The 23,517-nt window shown below is 37.2% G+C and overlaps 2 protein-coding genes and 1 pseudogene across 13 annotated transcripts in view; 2 read left to right on the top strand and 1 right to left on the bottom strand.

Moving 5' to 3' along the window:
- The window catches only part of SENP7 (SUMO specific peptidase 7), a 186,252-nt gene that overhangs the window by 155,213 nt on the left and 7,522 nt on the right, over window positions 1-23,517 (bottom strand). For 8 of the 12 annotated variants that reach the window (XR_004349610.1, XM_032629915.1, XM_032629914.1 and 5 more), the window contains 3 exons: window positions 12,606-12,689; window positions 11,486-11,578; window positions 71-123 (listed from right to left, as the gene is read on the bottom strand). Coding sequence is in view for 9 of the 12 variants with exons in the window: in XM_032629915.1 (XP_032485806.1) it covers window positions 71-123; window positions 11,486-11,525 (93 nt within the window). In the remaining 3 variants the exon portion in view is untranslated. Of the gene's footprint in view, window positions 1-70; window positions 124-7,704; window positions 7,788-9,468; window positions 9,628-11,485; window positions 11,579-12,605; window positions 12,690-23,517 lie in introns of those variants that run through there. The other 4 variants (XM_032629913.1, XM_032629916.1, XM_032629919.1 and 1 more) reach the window with 3 other exon arrangements.
- On the top strand, window positions 1,736-1,819 carry LOC116753732 (annotated as a pseudogene).
- LOC116752855 (putative protein FAM172B) lies at window positions 10,869-23,338 on the top strand. Its single transcript, XM_032629923.1, has 2 exons — window positions 10,869-11,443; window positions 21,798-23,338. The coding sequence occupies exons 1-2, from the start codon at window positions 11,156-11,158 to the stop codon at window positions 22,890-22,892; spliced, it is 1,383 nt and encodes a 460-aa protein (XP_032485814.1). The 5' UTR covers window positions 10,869-11,155; the 3' UTR covers window positions 22,893-23,338.

Genomic DNA, 23,517 nt, shown 5'->3' with positions numbered 1-23,517 from the left:
ATACCAAAATACTTTCAATATTATTAACTCTAAAGATAATGCAAAGGTTAAGAGCAAAACTAATACATACCTTATGTAACTCCAAAGATGAAGGCTTTTTCCTTTTCCCTTCTGTGACAATTTCTACAAAGACATAGTAAAAATTATCATTTAACATTAAATGAGATAACATAACAGAATAAATCTTTTCAGTTATCTTTTGTTTCAAATTAGCTTCTTGTTACATTTACAATTTACATTGATACATTTTACAGAACCTGAAGGACTAAAGGTCAAAAATAATCAAAGAGTAGCAGATTCTCACAAAATTTCTCAATTAAACAATATACATATGATGACAACTGAAAAAAGAAAGTTGGTTCTAAGAACTCAATAAGAAATTCCTTGGCAAAAATCCTAGTATCCAGTAGGTCTTCGATTTATGTTGGCTGAACCATAAGACCAGATAAATTCTTATAATGGGGGGTGGGGGGGCCACAGGGGAGGAGAACACAAGGTGAGGGCTACATATCTAAGCATTTATGCAACAGAGAACAGCTTAAGTCTTTCTTCATCAACATTTTTCAGACTTCTATGGGATTTTCTTTTATGATTCTTTCATTCAGTCAGCAAATAATTACTGAATGTCTATCATGTGTCCGGCACTGTGCTAGCCAGTGGGTATAGTGTAGTGAGCAAATTAAACACAGCCTAAGTCTTCCTGGAACTTACAATTCACTGAAATTTCTCACAAATTTCATAATAAAAATGAATGGTAGAGACCCACACAAATGTGATCACCTATTTATGACAAACACACCACTGCAATTCAGTGGAAAAGGGATGATCTTTTCCATGAGTAATGCTGACACAATTTGATAACCAAACAAGGTAAACAAATAAGTAATAAACATCACACTATATCAAAAATTATTTTTAAATTGATCATAGATTTAAATGTCAAAGACAAATAAAGCTTCTAGAATAAAAATAAGGGGAATATCTTCATGACCTTGGGGTTCGCAAGGATCTCTCAAACAAGACTCAAGTAGTACTAATCCATAAAGGAAAGAACTAATAAACTCAACTTCATTAAAATTAAAAACTTCTGTTCACCAAACCTCATCATTGAGTGAGAAGGCAAAGCACAGACTGGAAGATTATTTATAATTCATGTATCTATGTACAGCATGGTGACTATAGTTAATAATACTGTATAATACATATATCTGTCAAAGGATTCATAACCAGAACACATAAAGAAGTCCTATAAAGCAAAGGCAAGACAACCCAATCTTCAAAATGGGAAAAAGCCTTGAATAGGTACTCCATAAAAAAGAATGTCCAAATGGCCAGTAAACATATGAAAATATGCTCAATTTCATTATTACTAGAGAAGTGTAAACTAAAACGGTAAGAGAACACCATTACACAGCCCTTGGAAAGGGTAAACTTAAAAAGAATGACAATACCAAGTATTGGTAAGAGACTAGAAGTCTCATATATTGCTGGTGGGAGTGTAAACGAATACATCTACTTTGCCAGTCAGTATCTACTAAAGTTAGACACCTGCCTACTCAATGTCCAACAATTACATTTCTAGATATTTAATCAAGAGAAATGAGTGCCTGTGTCCACCAAAAGGCATGTATAAGAATGTTAAGTTATCTTTGTTCTTAATAGCCAAAAACTAAAAACAATCCAAATGTCCATCACAGGAGCATGGATAAACCTTTTCATACAATAGAAAACTACAAACTTTGCACAGTGGCAGTATCATAGCCAATGAGGTTTATCCGAGGCGCAATTATTGCTAATTGAAAACTACATAGTAATAAAAAAGAATGAATTACTGCTGTGCACAACACGGATACATCTCACAGACATTACGTTCAGAAGAAAACAGATGCAGAAGAATGTATGATTCTATTTATGTGGAATTCAGGAACAGGTAAAACAAATCTATGTTGATACTAGTTAGGACAGTGTGAGTACCTGAGCAGGGAAAAACTACTGACTGACTGGGATGGGATACAAGTTATCCTTCTGAGATGCTGGAAATGTTCCGTATCTTGATCTAGGTGATAGTTATACAAGTGTATGTATACAAGTATAAAAAATCATCAAACTAAAGATATTGTACTGTGTCGTATGTAATATCTCAACTTAAAAATTAAAAAACCTTTAAAATAACAGTTATAACGAATGGGCTATAGCTTATCCAGAAATCTATATAGCTGAAATAATTTCTCTCATTTCATGAAAATAGCATGAATTTCACCATATGCATTTCCTCGAGCAATCACTGATGTAAAAATTATTTTAACTTCTATACTTAAGTTTTCGATAGATTTAAATAATTTTCAATAAAGTAGCATTTCTCAGACTACCAAAAATATATAACATTTAGATAAATGGTAAGAAAACATTTCTTATATAAATTCACTTTCTAGTCAACTTTCAATTTAATAAAATATATGTATTTTTAAAAAAGGAATATCAGTTGCTTAAATCACAGACTCATTGAGTTTAAAATGCTTCTATCCTATTTTGCAGAATGTTTGTACATTTCTTTTAGTGACTACTATTGTGACTTCCCAAAATTTTAGGGGTTCTATAACTGAGTTGCTCCATCTGATACTAGGTTGGTATTAGAGCATTTTAATAAATGATGCATCGCTGCTTGTGACTGTCTGGTATAGCACAGTGCTCTAGAGTAAAAATATTAAAGTCCAACAACCTAAATTTATATCTTGGCTTACTAGCTGTGACTTCTCTGAGACTCAGTGTCTCATCTCTAAAAAGGGGACAATATCCAGCTTTTCAATTGCCAAGATTAAAGTGACATAGTCTAGCCTCCCAAAAGAAATAAAAGCAAAACTAAACAAATGGGACCTAATCAAACTTAAAAGCTTTTGCACGGCAAAGGAAACCATCAACAAGATGAAAAGACAACCTACAGAATGGGAGAAAATATTTGCAAACAATGTGACTGACAAGAGCTTAATTTCCAAAATATACAAACAGCTCATACAACTCAATATCAAAAAAAAAAACAAAATAAAACAAAACAACCCAATCAAAAAATGGGCAGAAGACCTAAGTACACATTTCTCCGTAGAAGACATGCAGATGGCCAAAAGGCACATGAAAAGATGCTCAATGTCACTAATTATTAGAGAAATGGAAATCAAAACCACAATGAGGTATCACCTCACACCAGTCAGAATAACTATCATGGAAAAGTCTACAAATAATAAATGCTGGAGAGGGTGTGGAGAAAAGGGAATCCTCCTACACTGTTGGTGGGAATGTAAGTTGGTACCGCCACTATGGAAAACAGTATGTGGGTTCCTTTAAAAACAAAAAATGGGGACTTCCCTGGTGGTCCAGTGGTAAAGAATCCTCCTTCCAATGCAGGGGACATGGGTTCGATCCCCAGTTGGGGCACTAAGATCCCACATGCCACGGGGCCACATCTACTGAGCTCGCATGCCTCAAAGAGAGAGCCCACGTGTCACAAACTACAGAGTCCATGCGCTCTGGACCCCACATGCCACAATTACAGAGCCCATATGTCCTGGAACCCGCACACCACAACTAGAGAGAAGAGAAGCCTGAGCACCACAAGAAAGACCCCACATGCTGCAACTGAGACCCAACACAGCCAAAATAAATAAATAAAATAAAATAAATATTTTTTAAATAATTAAAAAATAAAAACAAAAACTGAAGGGGCTTCCCTGGTGGCGCAGTGGTTAAGAATCCACCTGCCAATGCAGGGGACATGGGTTCAAGCCCTGGTCCAAGAAGATCCCACATGCTATGGAGCAACTAAGCCCATGCTCCACAGCTACTGAGCCTGCGCTCTAGAGCCCGCAAGCCACAACTACTGAAGCCCATGCACCTAGAGCCCATGCTCTGTAACAAGAGAAGACACTGCAATGAGAAGCCCACGCACTGCAACGAAGAGTAACCCCCACTCGCGGCAACTAGAGAAAGCCCGCGCGCAGCAGCAAAGACCCAAGGCAGCCAAAAATAATAAAATAAATAAAATTAAAAAACAAACAAACAAAAAATAGAGCTACCGTGATTCAGCAATCCCACTCCTGGGCATATATCCAGAAAAGAAGAAAACTCTAATTCAAAAAGATACATGCACCCCAATGTTCACAGCAGCACTATTTATAATAGCCAAGACATGGAAGCAACCTAAGTGTGTATCAACAGATGACTGGATAAAGAAGATGCGGTGTGTGTAGACACACACACACACACACACACACACACATATAAATATAATGCAATATTACTCAGCCATAAAAAAGAATGAAATATTGCCATTTGCAGCAACATGAATGACCCAGAGAATATCATATTAAGTGAAATGTCATAAAAAGATAAATATACGATATCACTTGTATGCAGAATGTAAAAATTAATACAAATGAATCTAAGTACAAAACAGAAACAGACTCACAGACATAGAAAAAAAACTTATGGTTACCAAAGGGGAAAGAGAGTGGGCGGAACAATAAATTACAAGTATGGAATTAACAGATACAAACTACTATACATAAAATAGATAAGCAACAAGGATTTACTGTATAAAACAGGGAACAATATTCAATATCTTGTAATACCTATAATGGAAAATAATCTGAAAAACATATATACAGCTGAATCACTTTGCTGTACACCTGAAACAAACACAATAAATTAACTATATTTCAAAATAAAGGGAGATTGTCTATATTAAAGTATTTAGAGTATATCTGGCAAATACTGCAAAATAAATGATAACTATTATTATTACAATATTTTATACTAAAATACCCCTCTTTAAGAAACCTTAATGTATTTACATTAGCATACAGAAAAATCGCTCTAATTATTCCCATTATATATATATGTCAAATAATCAGAAAGCATGACTTTTTCTCAAGGAGCTTGTGGAACCATTCATTCATATATTATATAAACATTTATTTTAAACAACAGTAATTACCATTGCCAGGCACTATGCTAAGTACTTTACACAAATTATTTTATTTAATCTTACAAAAGTCTTGTGAGTTCAGTAATGGCATTATCTCCATTTTACAGATGAAGAATTTAGGTTTGAAAAATACAAGTAACTTGCCCAAGGTCACCATGTTAATCCATCACTGGTCTGATTCCAGAGGTGGAATTCTTAACCAGAACACTCTAAGGCATGCTGGATGCTATGGGGATAGGAAATGAATAAGACAGTCCCTGTCACAGAGTTAACAGTATAAAAGCAGAGATTAAACAATTCAGCAAGCTAGAATATATGATGGAATCTGGTAAACATCACATAAGAGGTGCAAACACCCATGGAAATTCAAAAATAGGAATATTTTTTAAGTTTGAGTTAATTAGGAGATAGTTCTTGAAAAAGGCACAATTGAACTGGGCTTTGAAGTAAGTTTTAGATAATAAGTTTTAGACAGGGAGAAATGGGTGGTAGGACAGTGCAATGCTAAGTGAAGCCAAGAAGTGAGTTATCAATATAGGTATATGTGATGAAACAGCTCACATTAGCCAGCCTCCTAAATTACTGAAGACTCACATTAGAGTTATACATCTGAGAGGCAGGTTTGAGACAGCACCATTACAGCAAAGTTCCAGTCTGAATCTTTAGAGCTACTCAGTCCTATACATAACCCACTCCCTGTGTTACCATATCCCCCCTCTAATCTACTTTCCAATCCTCTGCCTTCTATCACCAGGCTTGGGAATCACATTCACCACCCTAGATTTCAATCCCTACAGCTTATTACCTTGTTATTGTCTCATCTCTTAGGTAATGCCACTCTACCCTTTTCACTACATTCTTTTTTTTTTTAACTTGACCCTTGAGTACATGTCTTTTTAATATTCTCTGTTTTTCTTTTTATTGAGGTATAGTTTTCATCTACACTCTTCTCTAGCTCTTCCCCAGCCCACCAAATTCCTTTCCAAAGTCAATACAATTTCCTTAAATTCTGAATCTTCTCCTTGAACATTTCCTCCACCTTAGTTTAACTGAATCCTTTTTATTACATAATTATACATTATACATCTTTTTATTTACTACACTATTTTTTTAAGACTCTCTCAAGAAGATTCTTCTCCCACTTATAAAAACAGGGAAAGGGATTAACAACCTCCTCCCCCTGCCACCACTTCCAATTAATATTCATCCTTATTGCAATAATTCCTCCTTTAAAATTCCCATAACTTGTATGTATTATTACCTCACCCATATTGTAATTGCCATGTACTGACCCACGACCCTTTCCAACATTCCTAGAATATTCTGATACTTGATTCATAGTTTTCCTCTCTATCGTTAAAACCTACCATCATACCGAAGCTCTAAAACTTTCATAAATCAAATCACTCAATACAATGGACTCATTTTACTCTAGTCCAACAAACTTCTTCATATCACATTCCCATTTCAACAACATGCATTCACAAATAGATTTAATAGGGTTACACTTCTCAAGCTCACAAATGTGAACCTCTCATTCTACAACATACTGTCCTTTAACCCTTCCATTTACTCACTCGCACTGATCCCATTTTTTACCCCCACATTGTATAATACCCTTTAATCCTAAGTAAAACTAAATTCTTTTATTCCCCCCAAATTCTTGCTCCTAGACTGATTAGCACTGCTAAAGAAAGTCATATAATTGTAGTAACCACAACTGGTACTATCTACAGACACACACGTGTTTTAACAAATACTTTTTCAAAATTAGTTAATAGTTCTTTTTTTTTTTTTTGCAGTACGCGGGCCTCTTACCGTTGTGGCCTCTCCCGTTGCGGAGCACAGGCTCCGGACGCGCAGGCGCAGCGGCCATGGCTCATGGGCCCAGCCGCTCCGCGGCATGTGGGATCTTCCCGGACTGGGGCACGCACCCGTGTCCCCTGTATCGGCAGGTGGACTCTCAACCACTGCGCCACCAGGGAAGCCCAATAGCTCTTTTATTCATCCCTAATTGACCTCCTACTCTATTTTGAGCTCCCAATACCACCTGAAAGTCCCTCTTTCTCAAAAGATGATCTTGCCTATTTCACTTAGAAGCCATCATTGCAATATCCTTAACTTCTCAAAATTTATCTATATCTTTATCCATCCTCCCACCTTCACACAAGTCTTATTTAACAAACTGTCCTGAGTCTATCCTCCCCCATTTCTTCTAAGACTTCACCCTATCAATTATCTCCTACCTGATATCGTTCTCTCTCCAGTGAACCCTTTCCCATGCCATACAAACCTGATTTTTATAGCCTTTTTTAAATAATCCTTTCTACTTAATTTCATACTCAAGCTTGTTCCAAAATCTTTAATGCACATCTCATCTTCTATTTCCTCACCACCACTCATTCATTTAGCCTCTTGAAATCTGGCTTTTGTCCCTACTGCTCTACTAAAATCAGTGGTAAAAAAACAAGTGACCTACCAATTGCCAAATCCAGCATCCTCATACTGCTTTAACTCTCTGATTTACATTGCATTCACTCTCCCTTGCTTCCCAAACCTATCATACTCCTTCTAATCTGCCTAACGGCTCACCAGTGTCTCTTCCTCCTTACTTTGAAATTAAATATATGTGATTCAAGATTTTTCTCACTCCATACTCTTTCTGTGGGTAATCCTATCCATTCCAATGGCTTCAGCTAACATCACTGCAAATAAAGTAGTTTTACCATGATTAATTGTAGATTCTGGTTTTGAACTTCAATTATGGTTCATCAGACACTGCATAATATGCAGCCATCACCTGGACCTACTGAAAAAAGAAAGGTGTATCATCATGGGACACTAGATCCTCAAGCTGAAACTGGGGGAGGAGGGAAGAGTTTCAAAATCAAGCAAGTTTGAAAAACACTGCATGTTCAGACAATCTCTTGGAGAGGCAGAATGTACAGTAGCACAGCAAAAGCTCTGAAAAATCCTGCAGTAAATAAAATTTTCTTATAACTACAGTTGTCCCATTTATTTGTCCATCAAACCTTTTTTCCAAGTAAGGTTCACTAACACCCTATGACAGTAAAAAAGATTTAAATTATATGTTTTGTAATCAGAAAGACCATATTTTGAATCCTGGCTCTGCTTCTTGTATTGCTAACAGTTGCTTACCCTCCCTAAATTCCAGGTTCCTCATCTGTATATCAGAAATAATAATAACCACCTCAGAAGGTTTTGGAAAGAATTATAACATCTGTAAAATTCTTAGCATGCTGTTTAGTACTTAAGTACTAAAAAAAACTTATCTATCCTTAACTGCAAATGAGAATGAACACAGATCTCCAAGGTTGTTGCCTGAACAGTTGATAACTTGAAATTTACATCAACTTTCCTGTTTTAATTCAAAAATCCATTTGGAAGTTGTGATCTATGACTCTAATATATTTGTTATACTTCTGTTGTTGTTAAACATTTCTAATGGTCATGCTCCCTTGAATGACCATTAGCACTTTTATTATTTCATTCAACTGTCACTAGACCTGTCTCTGGTACCAATAATTTTTTATCTGTGTCCCCATCTAATTCACTGCTTTGATATGCTGGAAACCTGGAAATAAGATATTCATCTTTATTGGGGTAATAAATAACTTAAACACATAGATTCAATATAATAGGAAGAAAGCCTTCAGAAGCTTCTCATGAGTGAACTTTAGCATACAAACCATGTGATTTCTCCTCTCATGCTTAGAGGTGTTTTATGCTTGATTCTTGATTCATGGCCACATTCCAGAAAAGTAGGGCAATCAGAGTTTTTGTGGTTCTTCTACTTACAGAATTTTTCTTTATTAACTCATTTAAAAACAATAACACAATGCATGTTAACATAACTATTTTTTAAATAACTTTAGTTTCAAAACATTGAGAAGAATGGCATTATTCCACTTTTTGCAACTCTCTTTAACATCTGACTTAATAAAAGACAGATGATTTCCTCTATATGCTTCTGCATTCAATTTGTTGTGATACATGTCATGTAGCGTCTGGAAAACTGTCCTGTACACAGGTAGAAGATTAAGAGGGAAAGGCAAACAATGTCTTAAAATTATGAAAAACCGTGTAAGCTCACAGACCCAAAAGGGACTCAGGGAACCCAGAGGTTCCCAGACCATACGTTGAGAACCAGTGCCTAAAACAGATACAGCCATGCCAGAAGCCATCCAACTCCTACAGTTGTCAGTTATGTGAGTCCACAAATGCTTGTTTTTTTGTTTTGCTTAAACCACCTGGAATTGGGTTTCTGCTACTTGCAACTAAAAGAGTTCTGGGCAATACACTATGTAACCCTTCATAGTTCTTCCTTGTTCAGGAGAAAGTTTAGGAAAACCTAGTGCAGTCTCACAGAGAAAACTTGAAACTTCATGTCTTGTTTTCTCTCTCGACTAACATCCGCCTTCCTTATACCTCTAACTTAGAATTCTTCCTGTTATTAATCAAAATTTTACCTTTGGGTACTTATGAAATTCTCACGATGATAAATGTCACTTCCAGTCATTCAAGTTCCAGTTAGCAACCCTCCTAATGAAATGGCAACTGCATGCACATAAATGTCACACAGAATTCAGAATCCCTTTAAGCCAACTGATTGTTCTGTTTCTGAGAATCTATGTGAGAAAATTAAATATACACTATTCAGAAAAGAATCATTCCTAAAAATTAATATTCATCTCTTAAAACCAGATGAATACTGGAGAACAGCTAGTTAATATTAGATCTGAGAATGGTTTTTACTATACATTAACAATTACTTTTCAGAAAGGACAGCTCCAAAAGGGAAGTCAGCAGAAAAAGAAATCCTCTCCAGAGGGATAGCTCACATAAATATCAACGTCTTTTAAGAATTAACAATTTTACTCTCAAATTTTACTTCCCACAACTACTTGCACCAAATTAACTGTAATAAATAGATAAATAAATCTAAGTGTAACCAGGTAAAGAGGATGGGATTTGCTGAAGAACAAGGCTCATATCTTGCCCTTACCCCCAAAACAATGTACTAAGCCAAGGAGAAATGCTTTTATTGAAAAAAGGCTGTGCATGTTAAACTGAGGTATGATTACCCCTAAAGTTCTGTGTGAGGAAGCACACAAATGACACCAGATAAACACTGTGCATAGTCCTTATGTGTCAATTTCACTTGAAGGTTTTAGGGGAGAAAAAAGTATATTAAAACAAACACCGATCTATTGAAGGCATATACATACATACATGTGTATATATGTATTTATATAATACATACATACACTTTCAACGGCAAAGAATATCTCTAGAATACACACACAAATGGTAATACTGGTTGCTTATGAAGAGGAATTTCAGGTTTTCAGCTACTTCAAGCAATGTCCCAGAGATCCATGTTCACTCTCCTTTGCCGCCAAAAAAGTTTGAGGCACACTGCCACAAGGGCACTCCTAAATATATGTAGAATTGTCTAAATAGACTGCATAGACTGTCTATGCAACAACAGATGGCACAACAATAAATAAGAAAATTTAATGAAATAATTGATTCACTGAATGTTAGTGTACTAGAGTGTAAGCTTATTAAAGAGCCCTTGTCCCCTCCTCCTCTGGTAAGTCCACAGGACTTAACACAGAAACTGCGGTACCCTTAATGGATGAGATCTTTGACAAAAACTTGCTGACTGGGAGGGGCTCGACCTCGCGTCTTACACCTCCACTTTTGTGTTTCTAAGATGTAGTATCCAAAACTGAAGACAGTCATTTAAGCCGCAAAACAATTTCAAAAACAAAAACACGGTGAGAATAAAAACACAACGAAACATGGCTTCAAATCCTTTGTTCGACTTTTGAATCGCTTTTGGAAGAAGGGGGAGTCTAGAAAATAAAAACGTTATTAAGCGGGCCGGCTCAGAAGACCAAGTAAGACACGTTGCTTGCAGCACTTAGACGAGGAATGAAGTGTCAATTAACATGCCCAACCTTTCCTTCTTTGCTGCTTTTACCTGCCAGGAGGTACAGGGGTGAGAAAGAGCCAAAGTCGAGAATCAAAGGAAGAGAGGAAAGTAGGACCAAGGCGCTGAGAAGCTGGAAATAAAACTGGAACACTGGTGGAATTACGAGGAAGGCGTGGCAGGAGAGCGACAAGCCAACCGGGAAGAGCCGCAGGCCGATGAGACCCAAGGAGGGTGCTCGCGGGAGAAGGACAAAAATGAAAAGGGGTGACGAGGTGAAGAGCGGCCGAGGCTTTGATGACAGCTCGCAGTGGGTCTTCGACTCGCAGGGGCCCGCGAGACCCGGGAACCCTCCATTGTGCGCGCCCCTCCACCCCACTCCATTCCACTCCCCACTCACCTCACCTCCTCCCCTCCCCCCCGCGCCCGAGCCCGAGCCGGAGCCCGAGCCCTCGCAGCTCCGGGCCGCAGCACCCGTCGTCGCCTGTTCCCCCGCTTTAACCGAGGTAGGAAACAATATGCTCAGCCCTCCTCCGACCCTTTCTCACCGGATGAAGATCGCCGTCGCCCGGCCTTCCCCTTGTCCATCTTCTCCTCCTCCTGCTGGAATCGCAGTCGCTGTCACCTCAAGACCCCTCAGGCTGGGGAAGGGAGGGGGAGGGGAGGGAAAAAAAAAAAAAAAAGCCAGGAAAATGTGAACTGCGCTTGCGCAAGAGCCGTCGCCGGCCCTCAGACCGGAAATTAGCCACCCCTCCCACCTCCACCCGGAAATCACTTCCTGGGAGTAGTTTTCTCTGCGGGCTACCGTCGCAAGTGCTTATTAACTGATGCTGTTTTCATTGTCTCTGACCCTGTTAGAAACTGAGACTGGGTGCTAGGTTTTAGCCCGAGATCGTTAAGGCTTTGTTGACTTTGAAGATTAAGTTGACTAAAAACAAAACCGGGGAAACTTTAGGAATTCCTCCACTTCACTGAATCCCGCGAGGGGACCCCGGAAATATGAGAACAAAACATTAGTCCTTTTGTGCTACTACTTTCCTTATGGACTCTCCCATATATTTGTCCTCAAGGCGCTTCCTCAGACTAAAGAAAAAAAGATTTTAAGACGACAAAAATCAATAGCCTAGCTGCTGGTTTAGCAGTTGAAGTGGAAATCAATAAGGTCAGCTGAGGAGAAAATGTCAGAGTAATAGAAAGGACCTCTTCAAACTCACCATTTTTAAAGGCCAGGAAAAAAGATAAGCTGCACCTCAATTTTTTAAAACATAAAATGCTGAGATGCTAGAAAGTGGGTGGGTGTAAACGAATTTGTGCCGCTAATTTTTATTACAGTACTTAAAGGAATAACCCTGACCTCGAACTCAACGACCAGTACTTGCAGACTGATTTTTTTTGTCCTTTCATAGGACCCATCAGTTTAGAAAACTGTCCTACTTTATTAGCCATAATGTACATATTTGAATAACTTTTTTTTTTACTGTGTAAGCTTTAATCACAATAAGTTTCACAAAATTCAGCAGAGCGCTCCAGAGGCAAAATGATACTGGAATGTTCCAACAGTTTAACATCCGCTCCTCCTCCCCCATTTTACCAAGGCCAGTAAAGGGACTCGTCCAGCTCATTACCAGAGCCCATGTTTGTGCTTCTTGAGCCTTGCTTCTTACTTACAGTGTGGCCTGTGCGGAGCTAAAAGTAAGCCTCCAGGTGATGATCCTATTGGGCCGGGGGGAGTGTCTTACATGGCAGGAATGGCTGAAAAGCAGAAATACTTCAGGGCTTGATGAGAATGAAATTCACTACAAGGATTTCATTTAGAGGCCCTAGTTTATGTTTAACAAATAAAAACACTGCCTACTGAAAAATATCTGAATTTTAAGTTTCCTCATAAATCAACTCTTTTAATTGAATGATTTAACTCAAGAATCATACTGGCTCAATTCATCAGCCAATATTATAGGAAACTAACTGCAAAAGATGGAAATAGAGCTAAGAGGTGGAAACATAAAAAAGGAAATTGTAAGTAGGCCTAATCCATTTCAGTCCAAACTTACAGCTTCCTTAAAAGAAGTTTTAAAGTTTAGCAGTAAGAAGTGAACCTGTGAGAAATGAAATTATATGAAATAATATTCAGCTTGCAAATATGTCATTTAAACTTGTCATTGAACCAAATACAGCATTTCTGCTAATAAAGACTTAGTGGGTCAGTTTGTTTCTTTGAATTGGAGCTGGTTTTGAATAACATATGTGAAGATAAATGGCCTTTAAGCTCAAGAATTTTAAATTTGCTTTTTATTTTCAAATTTGCTTTTTAAACCAGTATTTTTATTGTTTTAGTTTTAACAGTCTCTACTACATAGTTGACTGTATTGCAAACAACTATAGGACTAAAAAGTTCAGTTTTTTACTTTTGAGGGAGTCATTTAACAACCTTACTTTTCCTTTTATGAAAGACTAATTACACAGTCTTTTCTTTTATAGTGTTTTATGATGTTCAGGAGATAGCTTCCTTATTTTAAAATAAGGAAGAAAGACCAAAAAAAGTAAATGATTCTCTTCTCTTAGTATGTTTGTAAATAAGGTCATTTCTTTTATGTATGTTTAGCTCATACTGTATAGAGCCTTTTAAATTAAGATTATTTGAGATTAGAAATTCATCAGCCCAGTATTTTATAGAAGGAGAGGATGGACTGGTTTGATCTTAATGAGTATGGTTCTTTATTGAGTGTTAAAAGTGCATATAAAGTGTTTAAGTTAGGTATTCATTATATTTTTGTTTTGACTAACTATACTATTAAAAGCAGTGGGTGTGTTTTTTTTAATAGTTTCAAGACATAGTGGCAGTGTGAAATTGATCAACCCTTTATTTTACCCCTTAATTAACAATATCTTTGAGGAGAACTTAACAAAATCTAAAAAAAGACCCTTCTCTTCACAGGTGAATTAACTTTAAGTATAATCTGAGTATAAACAGGTTTGGTTGGGCACTGGGTACATCCTGACTTCCTAAACTGTTTTAGAAATTAAAATCTGGAATTCCTTACCATGGGCTCCTGGAAAGCCCAGATTTTGCAAAGATATTTGGAGCACTGTGTCATGTTGCTATTAGCCTCATTTTTGTTAGTAGTTGAATCTTATCCTTAAAATATTGAGAATTCTTATGTGAAGGATTTTTCTTCTAGATATAAAGGAATTAACACATGATTCATGAAAAATGACTATAGGTTTTTTTGTTTCAAGGATATCTTCCTTTTTAAGACAATGAGCAATTTTAACTGCCCTACAGTGTAATAGCCTATTCGTAGAAGTTATGAAAACCTGCAGTAACTTGAGGTATTTAAGCAAGAGATGGGTAATCTCTTGTCCAGGAGGCTATAGGACAAACCTTTAATAACCTAAGTTTTTTAAACTGTCATTTGGCTCTGGGGCTCAGCCCCAGGTATCCTGTACATACACCACTATCTTCTTTTTCGGTTTTTATGTTAGATTAATATATTTTTTACAGAAAAAATTATATTTGTATTAATTAACTTCATGGCATACCTCTCTAATACGTTTTTTCTGATTTTTTTGGCTGCATAGTCTTTGATTTGCTCTTCATTTTTTTTTAATTGTGGTATAGTTGATTTACAATGTTGTGTTAGTTTCAGGTGTACAGCAGAGTGATTCAGTTATACATACATATACATCTTTTTTTTTTTTAACTCACGCATTCAAACTTATTTTGCTCTTAATGAGTAAGGTACAGGGGCAACAGTGTTGAGCTAAGGACTGAAATTAGTGGGGTTGACTCTCTGGACCTCACAGGAGTGAGGGAGCTCCTGGAAGGCAAGTACTATGTGTGTCCCCAGCATCTGGGACAGGGTCTGGTGTCCCAGACCCAGCTGAAGATTGAAAACACAGTATACACCTATTTTTTTTTAGATTCTTTTCCCTTATAGTTTATTACAACATATTGAGTATAATTCCCTGGGCTATACAGTAGGTCTTTGTTGGTTATGTTTTATATATAGTAGTATATATGTTAATCCCAAACTCCTAATTTATCCCTCCCCACCAACACTAACTTTAGAGTGTTCTGTCTTAAAATGTGATATTTATTTAGCACTTCTATGCCTTAATACATTTGGTTGATTTTAATAGAAAAATTTCATTTTATGTTACTATTTAGTAAAATTGAAGCTTTAGGTAGTCCTGTCTTCTTTATCCTTTATCTTTCGGTACCCCCTTACCTCTAAATAATCCCAATCAAGAAGCATAGGATCTAGGATTGGGCAAAGTCAGTAAATCCAAAATCTAGCTGTCAGAATTTCAGCTTCCCAGGAAGGCATATCAAGTTTAAAAAAAAAAAAAAGAACAAAACTCAACTACTAAACTATAGGTCTTAGGGCTGTGTACATAGGAGATAAAACCATAAAGAAATAGAAAGCATTGATTTCTATAAAAGTCTGGAGTGCTTGCTCTTGGAGGGGAGGAAGAGGGCACTTGAAGGCACTTTAGGGGGGGCTCACAAAGCTAACCTGGGGTAGTTACAAGGGTATCTTTATAATAGTTCACTAAATTAGTTTTCTAAGAAACTTTCCTAGGAGATTCTGTTACATACTCAAATTTGGGCAACCCAGATTTCTAACATCTGATTTTTTTCTTTCCATCACTAATATCCTATTTTCTGTCTTTGCCTCAGGTGGCTTAAATTAATCTTCTTTAGTCTTTCCTGGGGAGAGGTAGGCAGGGGGAAGAGATTTAGTTTGCTCTTCTTTGAATCTTTTACATATAAAATTTCATAAGCTCTATTATTTTCTATAATTTACTAAATGGAATTGTATACAGGCATAATTATTTTTCTGAAAAAAGCCCTCATAATTGCATTTATGTGTTGGGAAAATAAAAATAGTGCTGCTTTTTACCAAAACAGTAATTCTTAAATGATGTTTTCCAGGAGTTTTTTTGTTTTGGTTTAGTTTGGTTTTCTAAATATATAAGTAAATAAAAACATGTTCATTGAAAAAAGTATCTTTAGATATTTTTTCATTTTCTTAGTGAAGTATCACTCATTTGTGCTTCTTAATGTCATAGGATATACAACAGGACCTCTTTCTTAAATACACCAAAGGACTGTAATTACTGTAATAGGGTATATTACTGTGTAACCTGGGGTTAGACCCTAACTTCCCAGGTTGTAAAATTATATTTTCATAAAAGTTTACTGATCACTTGTAAAGAATGTAAAATATTGTTAAGTATAACCACTTTATGATCCTAGAGAAGGAGTTTGTTAAAACCAAAGTAAGCTAATTAAAATTACTTGCATCTGTGATTCTGTTGCCCCACCCACCCTCTTCTTGTCAAATTCATAGAGACAGAAAGTAGAAAGATTTGCCAGGGGCTGCTGCTAAGGGGAAATGAAAAATTATAGCTTACTGGGTACAGAGTTACAGTTTTTCAAGATGAAAAATGTTCGATGGATGGATGGTATTAATGGTTGCACACAATGTGGGTGTACTCAGTGCCACTGAACTGCCCATGTAAAAATGGTTAAAACTGTAAATATTTAATGTATTTTACCACAATTAGTTAAATAATTTAAAATAATTATGTTTTGCTCTAGGCATGGCTATAACCAGCAGTGTCACCACCTAATCCAGGTTACTAAAAGGACCTAACTTGAAATTCTCATTAATGATTATATACTCTTTTCCCTTCTTAAAATGACTAGAGTATTCGATATAGAAAACTAAGTGACTAACAAATCCCCTCACCAAATTTTTGGTGAATGAATGAAAAAATACTGTGTATTTTTTTTTTTTTTGCGGTACGCAGGCCTCTCACTGTTGTGGCCTCTCCCGTTGCGGAGCACAGGCTCCGGACGCGCAGGCTCAGTGGCCATGGCTCATGGGGCCTAGCCGCTCCGCGGCATGTGGGATCTTCCCGGACCGGGGCACAAACCTCTGTCCCCTGCATCGGCAGGCGGACTCTCAACCACTGCGCCACCAGGGAAGCCCAATACTGTGTATTTTTAAAATCACTGGTAAAAAATGAATCTTCTCTCAGGTTTGTAGAGCTGCCTGAGTTATTTTGGGCATGTCAGTTTACCTTTGAAAGCCTCACTTCTCTATAAAATAAACATATTAGCTAAGAATATCAATAAAATCCCTTGCAGCTCTGACAATCTTATTCTACTTATTTATGGCTGAGTTGGGTCTTTGTTGCTGCACGCGGGCTTTCTCTAGTTGCAGTGAGCGGGGGCTACTCTTCGTTGTAAGTGCATGGGCTTCTCATTGCTGTAGCTTCTCTTGTTGCAGAGTACGGGCTCTAGGCGCCGGAGCTTCAGGAGTTGTGGCTTGCGGGCTCTTGAGCACAGGCTGAGTAGTTGTGGTGCACGGGCTTAGTTGCTCCGCAGCATGTGGGATCTTCCCAGACCAGGGCTCGAACCTGTGTCCCCTGCATTGGCAGGTGGATTCTTAACCACTGCGCCACCAGGGAAGTCCGACAATCTTATTCTTAAAGCTAAGTTATCTTATTCCAAACCACTCTTTAGAAAACTAAGTATATAAAATAGTTTCTCTCCTTTATTTTAATGGACCATCTTGATTTTCAAAAGAGAAAATAAATATGTATAGATGTATAGGATAGTCTCTAAGAATAATTCATAAATCAACATTTATTAACTTTAGAATTATAGAAGGAGCCTCTATAATTTTTCAAAAGCTTTGTGTGCATCTTTCTCCTGTGTATACAGCTAGAGGATTTTTCTCTTTACTTTCTTATGCCCTTAGCAAAAATCGTAAAATTCTAACAACAATGTTTAAGTGCCTACTATTCACCAGGCACTATTCCAAGAACTACTGAACAAAACAAAACAAAGTCCTTGTCTCTGCTGTCATGGAACTTTTTTTTTTTTTTTTTTTTTAGCCGTGCCGCACAACTTGTGGGATCTTAGTTCCCAGACCAGGGATTGAATCCATGCACCCTGAAGTGGAAGCACAGTCTTAACCACTGGTTTACCAGGGAAGTCCCAAACTTATATTCTAATGGGAGGGAACCGACAGTAAGCAAGTATATGTCAGTTGGTAATAAGTGCAAAAACAAAAAGAAAAGAAAACTGAGTGAACTGATGAGGATGATTATAATTTTTGTGACTTTCTGTTTGAATACAAAAAAAAAAAATCCCCCCCCAAAAAAAAGAAAAGGAAGAAGGAGGAAGGGAGGGAAAAATGAAGCATCATAGATAGACAGGGAGTAAGGAAGGATTAGAGGGGATCGCCCTTTCAGATAGAATGCTCAGAGAAAGTTTCTCTGATCAGGTAACAGATGAGCAGAAACTTGAAGGAAATGAAGCCCTATAGATATCTAGGGGGAGAGTATCCCAATCTGTGGGCATAGCAAGGGGGATGCCCTTAAATAGGAGTTTGCTTTACAAGTTGGCGGCAAAGAGGCCAAGTGGGGCTAGAGTGAAGTAAGCAAGAGAGTGGTGGGAAATGACACCTGAGAAAGAGCTAAGAGCCAGATGATTTAACTAGATGAGTAAGCAAGTGAGAGAAATGGAGGGAAATGACCTTGGAGAGCTAAGGGTCATGGGGGACCTTGTAGGCCATGGTAAGAACTTAGGCTTTTATTCTGAGTAAGAGGGGAGACAATGGAGCATTTTGAACAGGGGTGTGATATCCAATTTAGATGTTTTGAAAAGATCGTTCTAGCTGCTATGTGTTAAACAGACTACCAGGAGATAAGAGTGCAAAGAGATTAGATAGGAGGCTTAATAATGAAGGTTAGTGTTGATAGTGACTAGTACTAGGGCTAGGGCAGTAGATGGAGAGGTAACAAGTGGTTAGATTAGAGATATATTTCAAATAAGGGAGGCTACAGATTTGCTGATTGATCAGATGTGGAGTGTGAAAGAGAGAAAGGAAGGTTGCAGCACAAGCAACTGAAAGAATGGAATTATTTATAAGATGAGAAAGACTAGAGGGAGAGTAGACTGAAGGGAGTGCTTTGGACGTGTTAAGTTTGAAATGGCTATTTGACATCCAAGTAAATATATCAGGTAGACAGCTAGATATGAGAGTTACAAGTTTGAGTATATTAACCAAGCAAAATAAGCTACAATAAATTCTAAAGAATGGTCTACCTTTTCATTCTACAGGATACTCTGCACCTTGCTCCTGTTCACCCCACCTATACCTGCCCTTTATATATCTGTGTGCCATTTGGGTTTTCCAGTTTGCAAACTCCCATTCTTTTCCCCCGAGAATTGTTTCTCAAACAACTAGGTACACAAGCACTTAAAATGAGTATTTTCTAATAGCACATAGTATACAGTTACTCTTTTTCACCTTTATTTTACTCTCTGATTGAAAGAAAAGTTAGCTAACAAGGTTCTTTAGTTCGTTGACTTAGTTTAGTTTAGTTGGTTTAGGTTTAGTTCATTGAGGTTTAAATATTCAGTACCTTTCTCTTTATTTCAGTAGAGAAAAAGGCAGTTTCCAGCACAGCACCTGAATAAACAAAGTATTTTTAGATCTAAGAGATTACTGCTTTTCTGGGCAAACCTCCTCATCCATGCCAAAGTATAAAATAGACCCTCCTTTTTGGAGAGCAATTTGGCAGTATCTGGTAAAATGGAAGATGCTGATATGACCTAGAAGTTCCACTTCTAGGTATATTGCCTTAAGAAACTCTTGATATGTGCACAAAAATATAGCTATGTTTGTTATAGCTTTGTTTATAATAGTGGAAAATTGGAGCAACCTAAATATTCTTCAACAGGAAAATGGTTAAACAAACCATGGCATATTCAAGCAATGGAACACTATAAACTGATAAAATGAATGACCTAGGACTATGTTTATTAATGTGGATAAAAATCACAGTGTTGAGTGAATAAGGAAGGCTGGACAAGAGATATATGTTTTTTTATTTCACACTTCTCAAAAAGGAAGATCATCCTATCTTTACAGAAACTTCCACGTGTGAGACAGTACATAAAATGGTTTTTACCTATATTAGTTAATTTAATTCTCACAGCAGCTTTGTGAAATAAATGATGTTATCCTATTTTGCATTTATGCATTCAAAAAATATTTATATAATATTTGTCAGACACTGTTCCAAGTACTGCAGATACAGCAGTTAATTAAACAAAGTTCCTGTTCTCATAGAGCTTTTATTCTACTGAGGGGAGACAGATAATTTTCAAATATACAAACAATTATATATCAGGTGGTAATGTAGGCTATGAAGAAAAATAAGCAGAGTAGCAGGATAGAGGGTAATAAGGATTGCTATTTTAGATAACATAAACTAAGACTCACAAGTAGAAGAAACCGAAACTCATAGAGGTAAAGAAACCTGCTGAAAGTCACTCAACATAAAATTTGGAGCTAGGATTTAAACCTAAATCAATCTAATTCCAGAGGCTCCTATCTGTCATTTACACGCTAGGAAAATATATTAATTACATAATAGCACCTGAGATCAGCAATACTGTAAGGAAAAAAGTTTTTAAAGAATAGAGAGCAGTGTAGATAGGTTGGATGCTTTGAACAACCAAACACCTTCATGAAGTATTAATTGGGAATCAGGGAATAAGATTCAGAAAGTGAGAAAAGAGTTAAGAAATCAAAGCAAGCAAGCACCATGTTGATTTTGCCTTAAGCCTTGATAGCAGCTTGAGTGGCACTGAAAATCATTTTATGGAGTGCTATTTGTTGGAAGTAGGTTGTGGTTGCCAGTGTGAGTGTTAAGAAATTAAGGAGTGAGAGTATTCATGAATTTGTTAAGAACATGAATTGGAGTCAGACAGCCTCGGTACCCAACATTTATTTAACAGTTGTTTGGCACAAGCCACTTAACTTTTTTTGTTGTTTTTTGTTTGTTTGTTTGTTTGTTTGCCTCAGAATAGAGTCTATTTGAGATTTTTTTTTTCCAGGACTTAACCTTTCAAAGTCTTTTCTTTTCCCTTTGGGCTATGTTGACAATAACTAAGTTCACTTCTCAGTCACTTCTTTTATTTTCAAATATCAGAATAACCATATCTTCTATTAGTAGATAAATTGATCATCATCTACACTGCCTGGTTCTACTTCTACACTTCTACTGCCATCCCCTGCCATTTATTTAATAGCAAAAATGTTTGAATGCTTACTGTGGAGATAAAGACCAACCAAATGAGAAAAGCAAAACCTATTCATTCTGAGCTCACCATAGCAAGGGAGTTAGCCACCATCACTTGCATTTTGGCAGTGACTCAAAGGCAGGCAGAGGAGTGGGAAAGCTTTGTAGTGGAAAAAAAAGGGAAGTCTGCTGGTATGTCCTGACTGGACACTGTTGGCATGAGGAAGCTGAATGCAAGACAACTAGAAGGGAGGCATCCTATGTGACTGTTTAGGGGTGCATATTTGGCTTTCTCTGGTGGGTCCTAAGTTGGAAGCAGGGATAAAAATTAGGGAAGCTCTAAGTTATTAATCAAGTCCTGGCCATTTTGGACCCACTGTAACAGAAGTTATTGTTTGGCTTCACAGCTTGTCACTAGAGGTAGCAGTCTGACTTCCTGAGATTCTGACTTACAAGACTGGCTTCCTGGGCTGTTTATTGGATCAACAGATAAGGGATTGGCTTCCTGGGCAAGTTCCTGCAGGTTGTGGGTCAGAGTTCTGTTTTTATATACGGTCTGGCCATTGTCCCTTAGTGTATTCAGTTTCTCACTACTTTGCATCGTTCACAATTATTTTGAGTTAAAATCTTTACCATAATGTCTTCTTAAAGTGCTTAATTCAGTATGATTTCCCGCAGGAAGACTTTAGCAAGATGAAATTTTTATTTTATTTTTTCTGGTACTGACATAATATTGCTTTTCACTTTCAGTGGTTACCAGTGACTCAGGAACTGAGCTTCCGAAAATTTATAGAACAATCTGATTTACTAGAGGAACTTAAATATGACTTCAATGAAAAAGCTGAATTGAGACACACTGAGACACATAAGCCTTTTGTCTTTAACTATTATAAAAATGTCCTGGAGAGGAATAGCAAGCGCTACCAGGCCCTTGGCCATTTGCTTGAACAATACATTTATGAACTTTTGGAAAAAGTGTGCAAATTACAAAAAGTATATATCCCACCAGAGGCTGACAAGGAACCAAGAAGCTTCTTTTTCATGAGTGAGAGAGCATTAACAAGTCATCATTCTGCTCTTCTCGTCCTTCTTCAGGACCGTGGAGTCTTTAGAGCTGGTCAGTGGAGTCAGCAGGCAGTAATACATCATGGTCTCCAACATGGAAGTCAGATACCATGTATTCAAATGGCATTGCAGGCACATTATGATGTAATTGTGCTAAACCCCAACGACAATTTTGTGGACCTACAGACAGAAAAAGAGTGGAAAGGCCTTTTAACACAAAATGTTGAGTCCCCTTCCAGAAAAATGGTTCAGACTGAGAGCTTTTTATCTCTCCAGCAGTCTCTCCAATGTATTCCAAAAAGATGCAGCAACACTCCTGAAGAACACATGGCTTATATTTGGGATTACTTCATTTCAAAGGCTGAAGGCAAGGATGTTGCCTTCCTTGTACATGGTTATGGAGGCTTGGTTTTTATGGACTTGCTTGTTCGTAGAAAGTGGGAAGTAATGAGCAAAGTATATGCTGTTGCACTTATTGACTCTGAACATCACGTAGGACACCAGCTGGGGAGTGACATCCAGTTATTAGCATGGATAAAGCACCACTGCCGTGAATGGGTGACAAGTCCAAAGCCTTTGGATAAACCTGCAGCTACTGTTTTGAAAAAGGAGTTTCCCACGGTTTCTGCTGGTACAGAAGAACACAACTTAGCCCCTTCCTCTAGCCTTCAGTCAATTTTTAAATACTTTAGAAAATCTTTGAAAGCCAAAGGAGCTATTAATTTCTCTCGAGTGCCCATAGTAACTAGAAGCTCCACAAAAAGAAAGCAAAGTGCTTAAGTGACTTTTTTGCCATCTAAGATTGTTTTGTCCCACTGAAACTTTGCTAATGTAGATGCTAGAAGAAAAAGAATACTTCCAACTCATAGGCAGTATGTTCTGGCTTGAAATTTGATTTGTTAACTCTTTTAAAAAGTGAGTATGTTCTCTTCAGTAGCCTATTGATGAACCAGGAAGTCAGTCAGTACTATCATTAATATTTTACAGTATTAGTCAAATTAAGAGTAGTCTAGTTAGAGGATCTTCTTTTGAAAAGATTTCTCAGTTTCATAGAATGACACCAAAACTGTAGTTGATAGAAATTAAAGACTAAGTCAGTGTTTGACTTCTGCATTATTAATGCTGTATTAAAAAATAAGTGAACATAAAAATTAAACATCATAAGCAACTCCATTCTTTGTATGTTTGTGAGTTTTTTTGTTTATGTTTGTTGATCTTGTGTGTGTGTTTACTCACCTTCAGCTAATATTTGAGTGTCTACTATGTACTAGTCAATACTAGTGTTGGGCACACTGGCAAACAAGGCCAACGTTGCCTTTAACCTTATTTGGAGTTCACAATGAACAACAAATTGCAAGTGTGAAGAGTGTTAAGAAATAAAGGGTGTCATAGAACATCTAGCATG

The sequence above is a fragment of the Phocoena sinus genome, chromosome 4 (genome assembly GCF_008692025.1).
Source record: "Phocoena sinus isolate mPhoSin1 chromosome 4, mPhoSin1.pri, whole genome shotgun sequence".
NCBI lineage: Eukaryota > Metazoa > Chordata > Mammalia > Artiodactyla > Phocoenidae > Phocoena > Phocoena sinus.
Note: the sequence above shows the minus strand (reverse complement) of the source record. Positions and strands in the feature narration are given on the sequence as shown.

Coding starts and splice junctions, on each gene's coding strand:
- LOC116752855 (XM_032629923.1), top strand. CDS start 11,156: ATGAGACCCAAGGAGGGTGCTCGCGGGAGAAGGACAAAAATGAAAAGG. Junction 11,444..21,797: donor GTTCCCCCGCTTTAACCGAG/GTAGGAAACAAT, acceptor TTTCACTTTCAG/TGGTTACCAGTGACTCAGGA.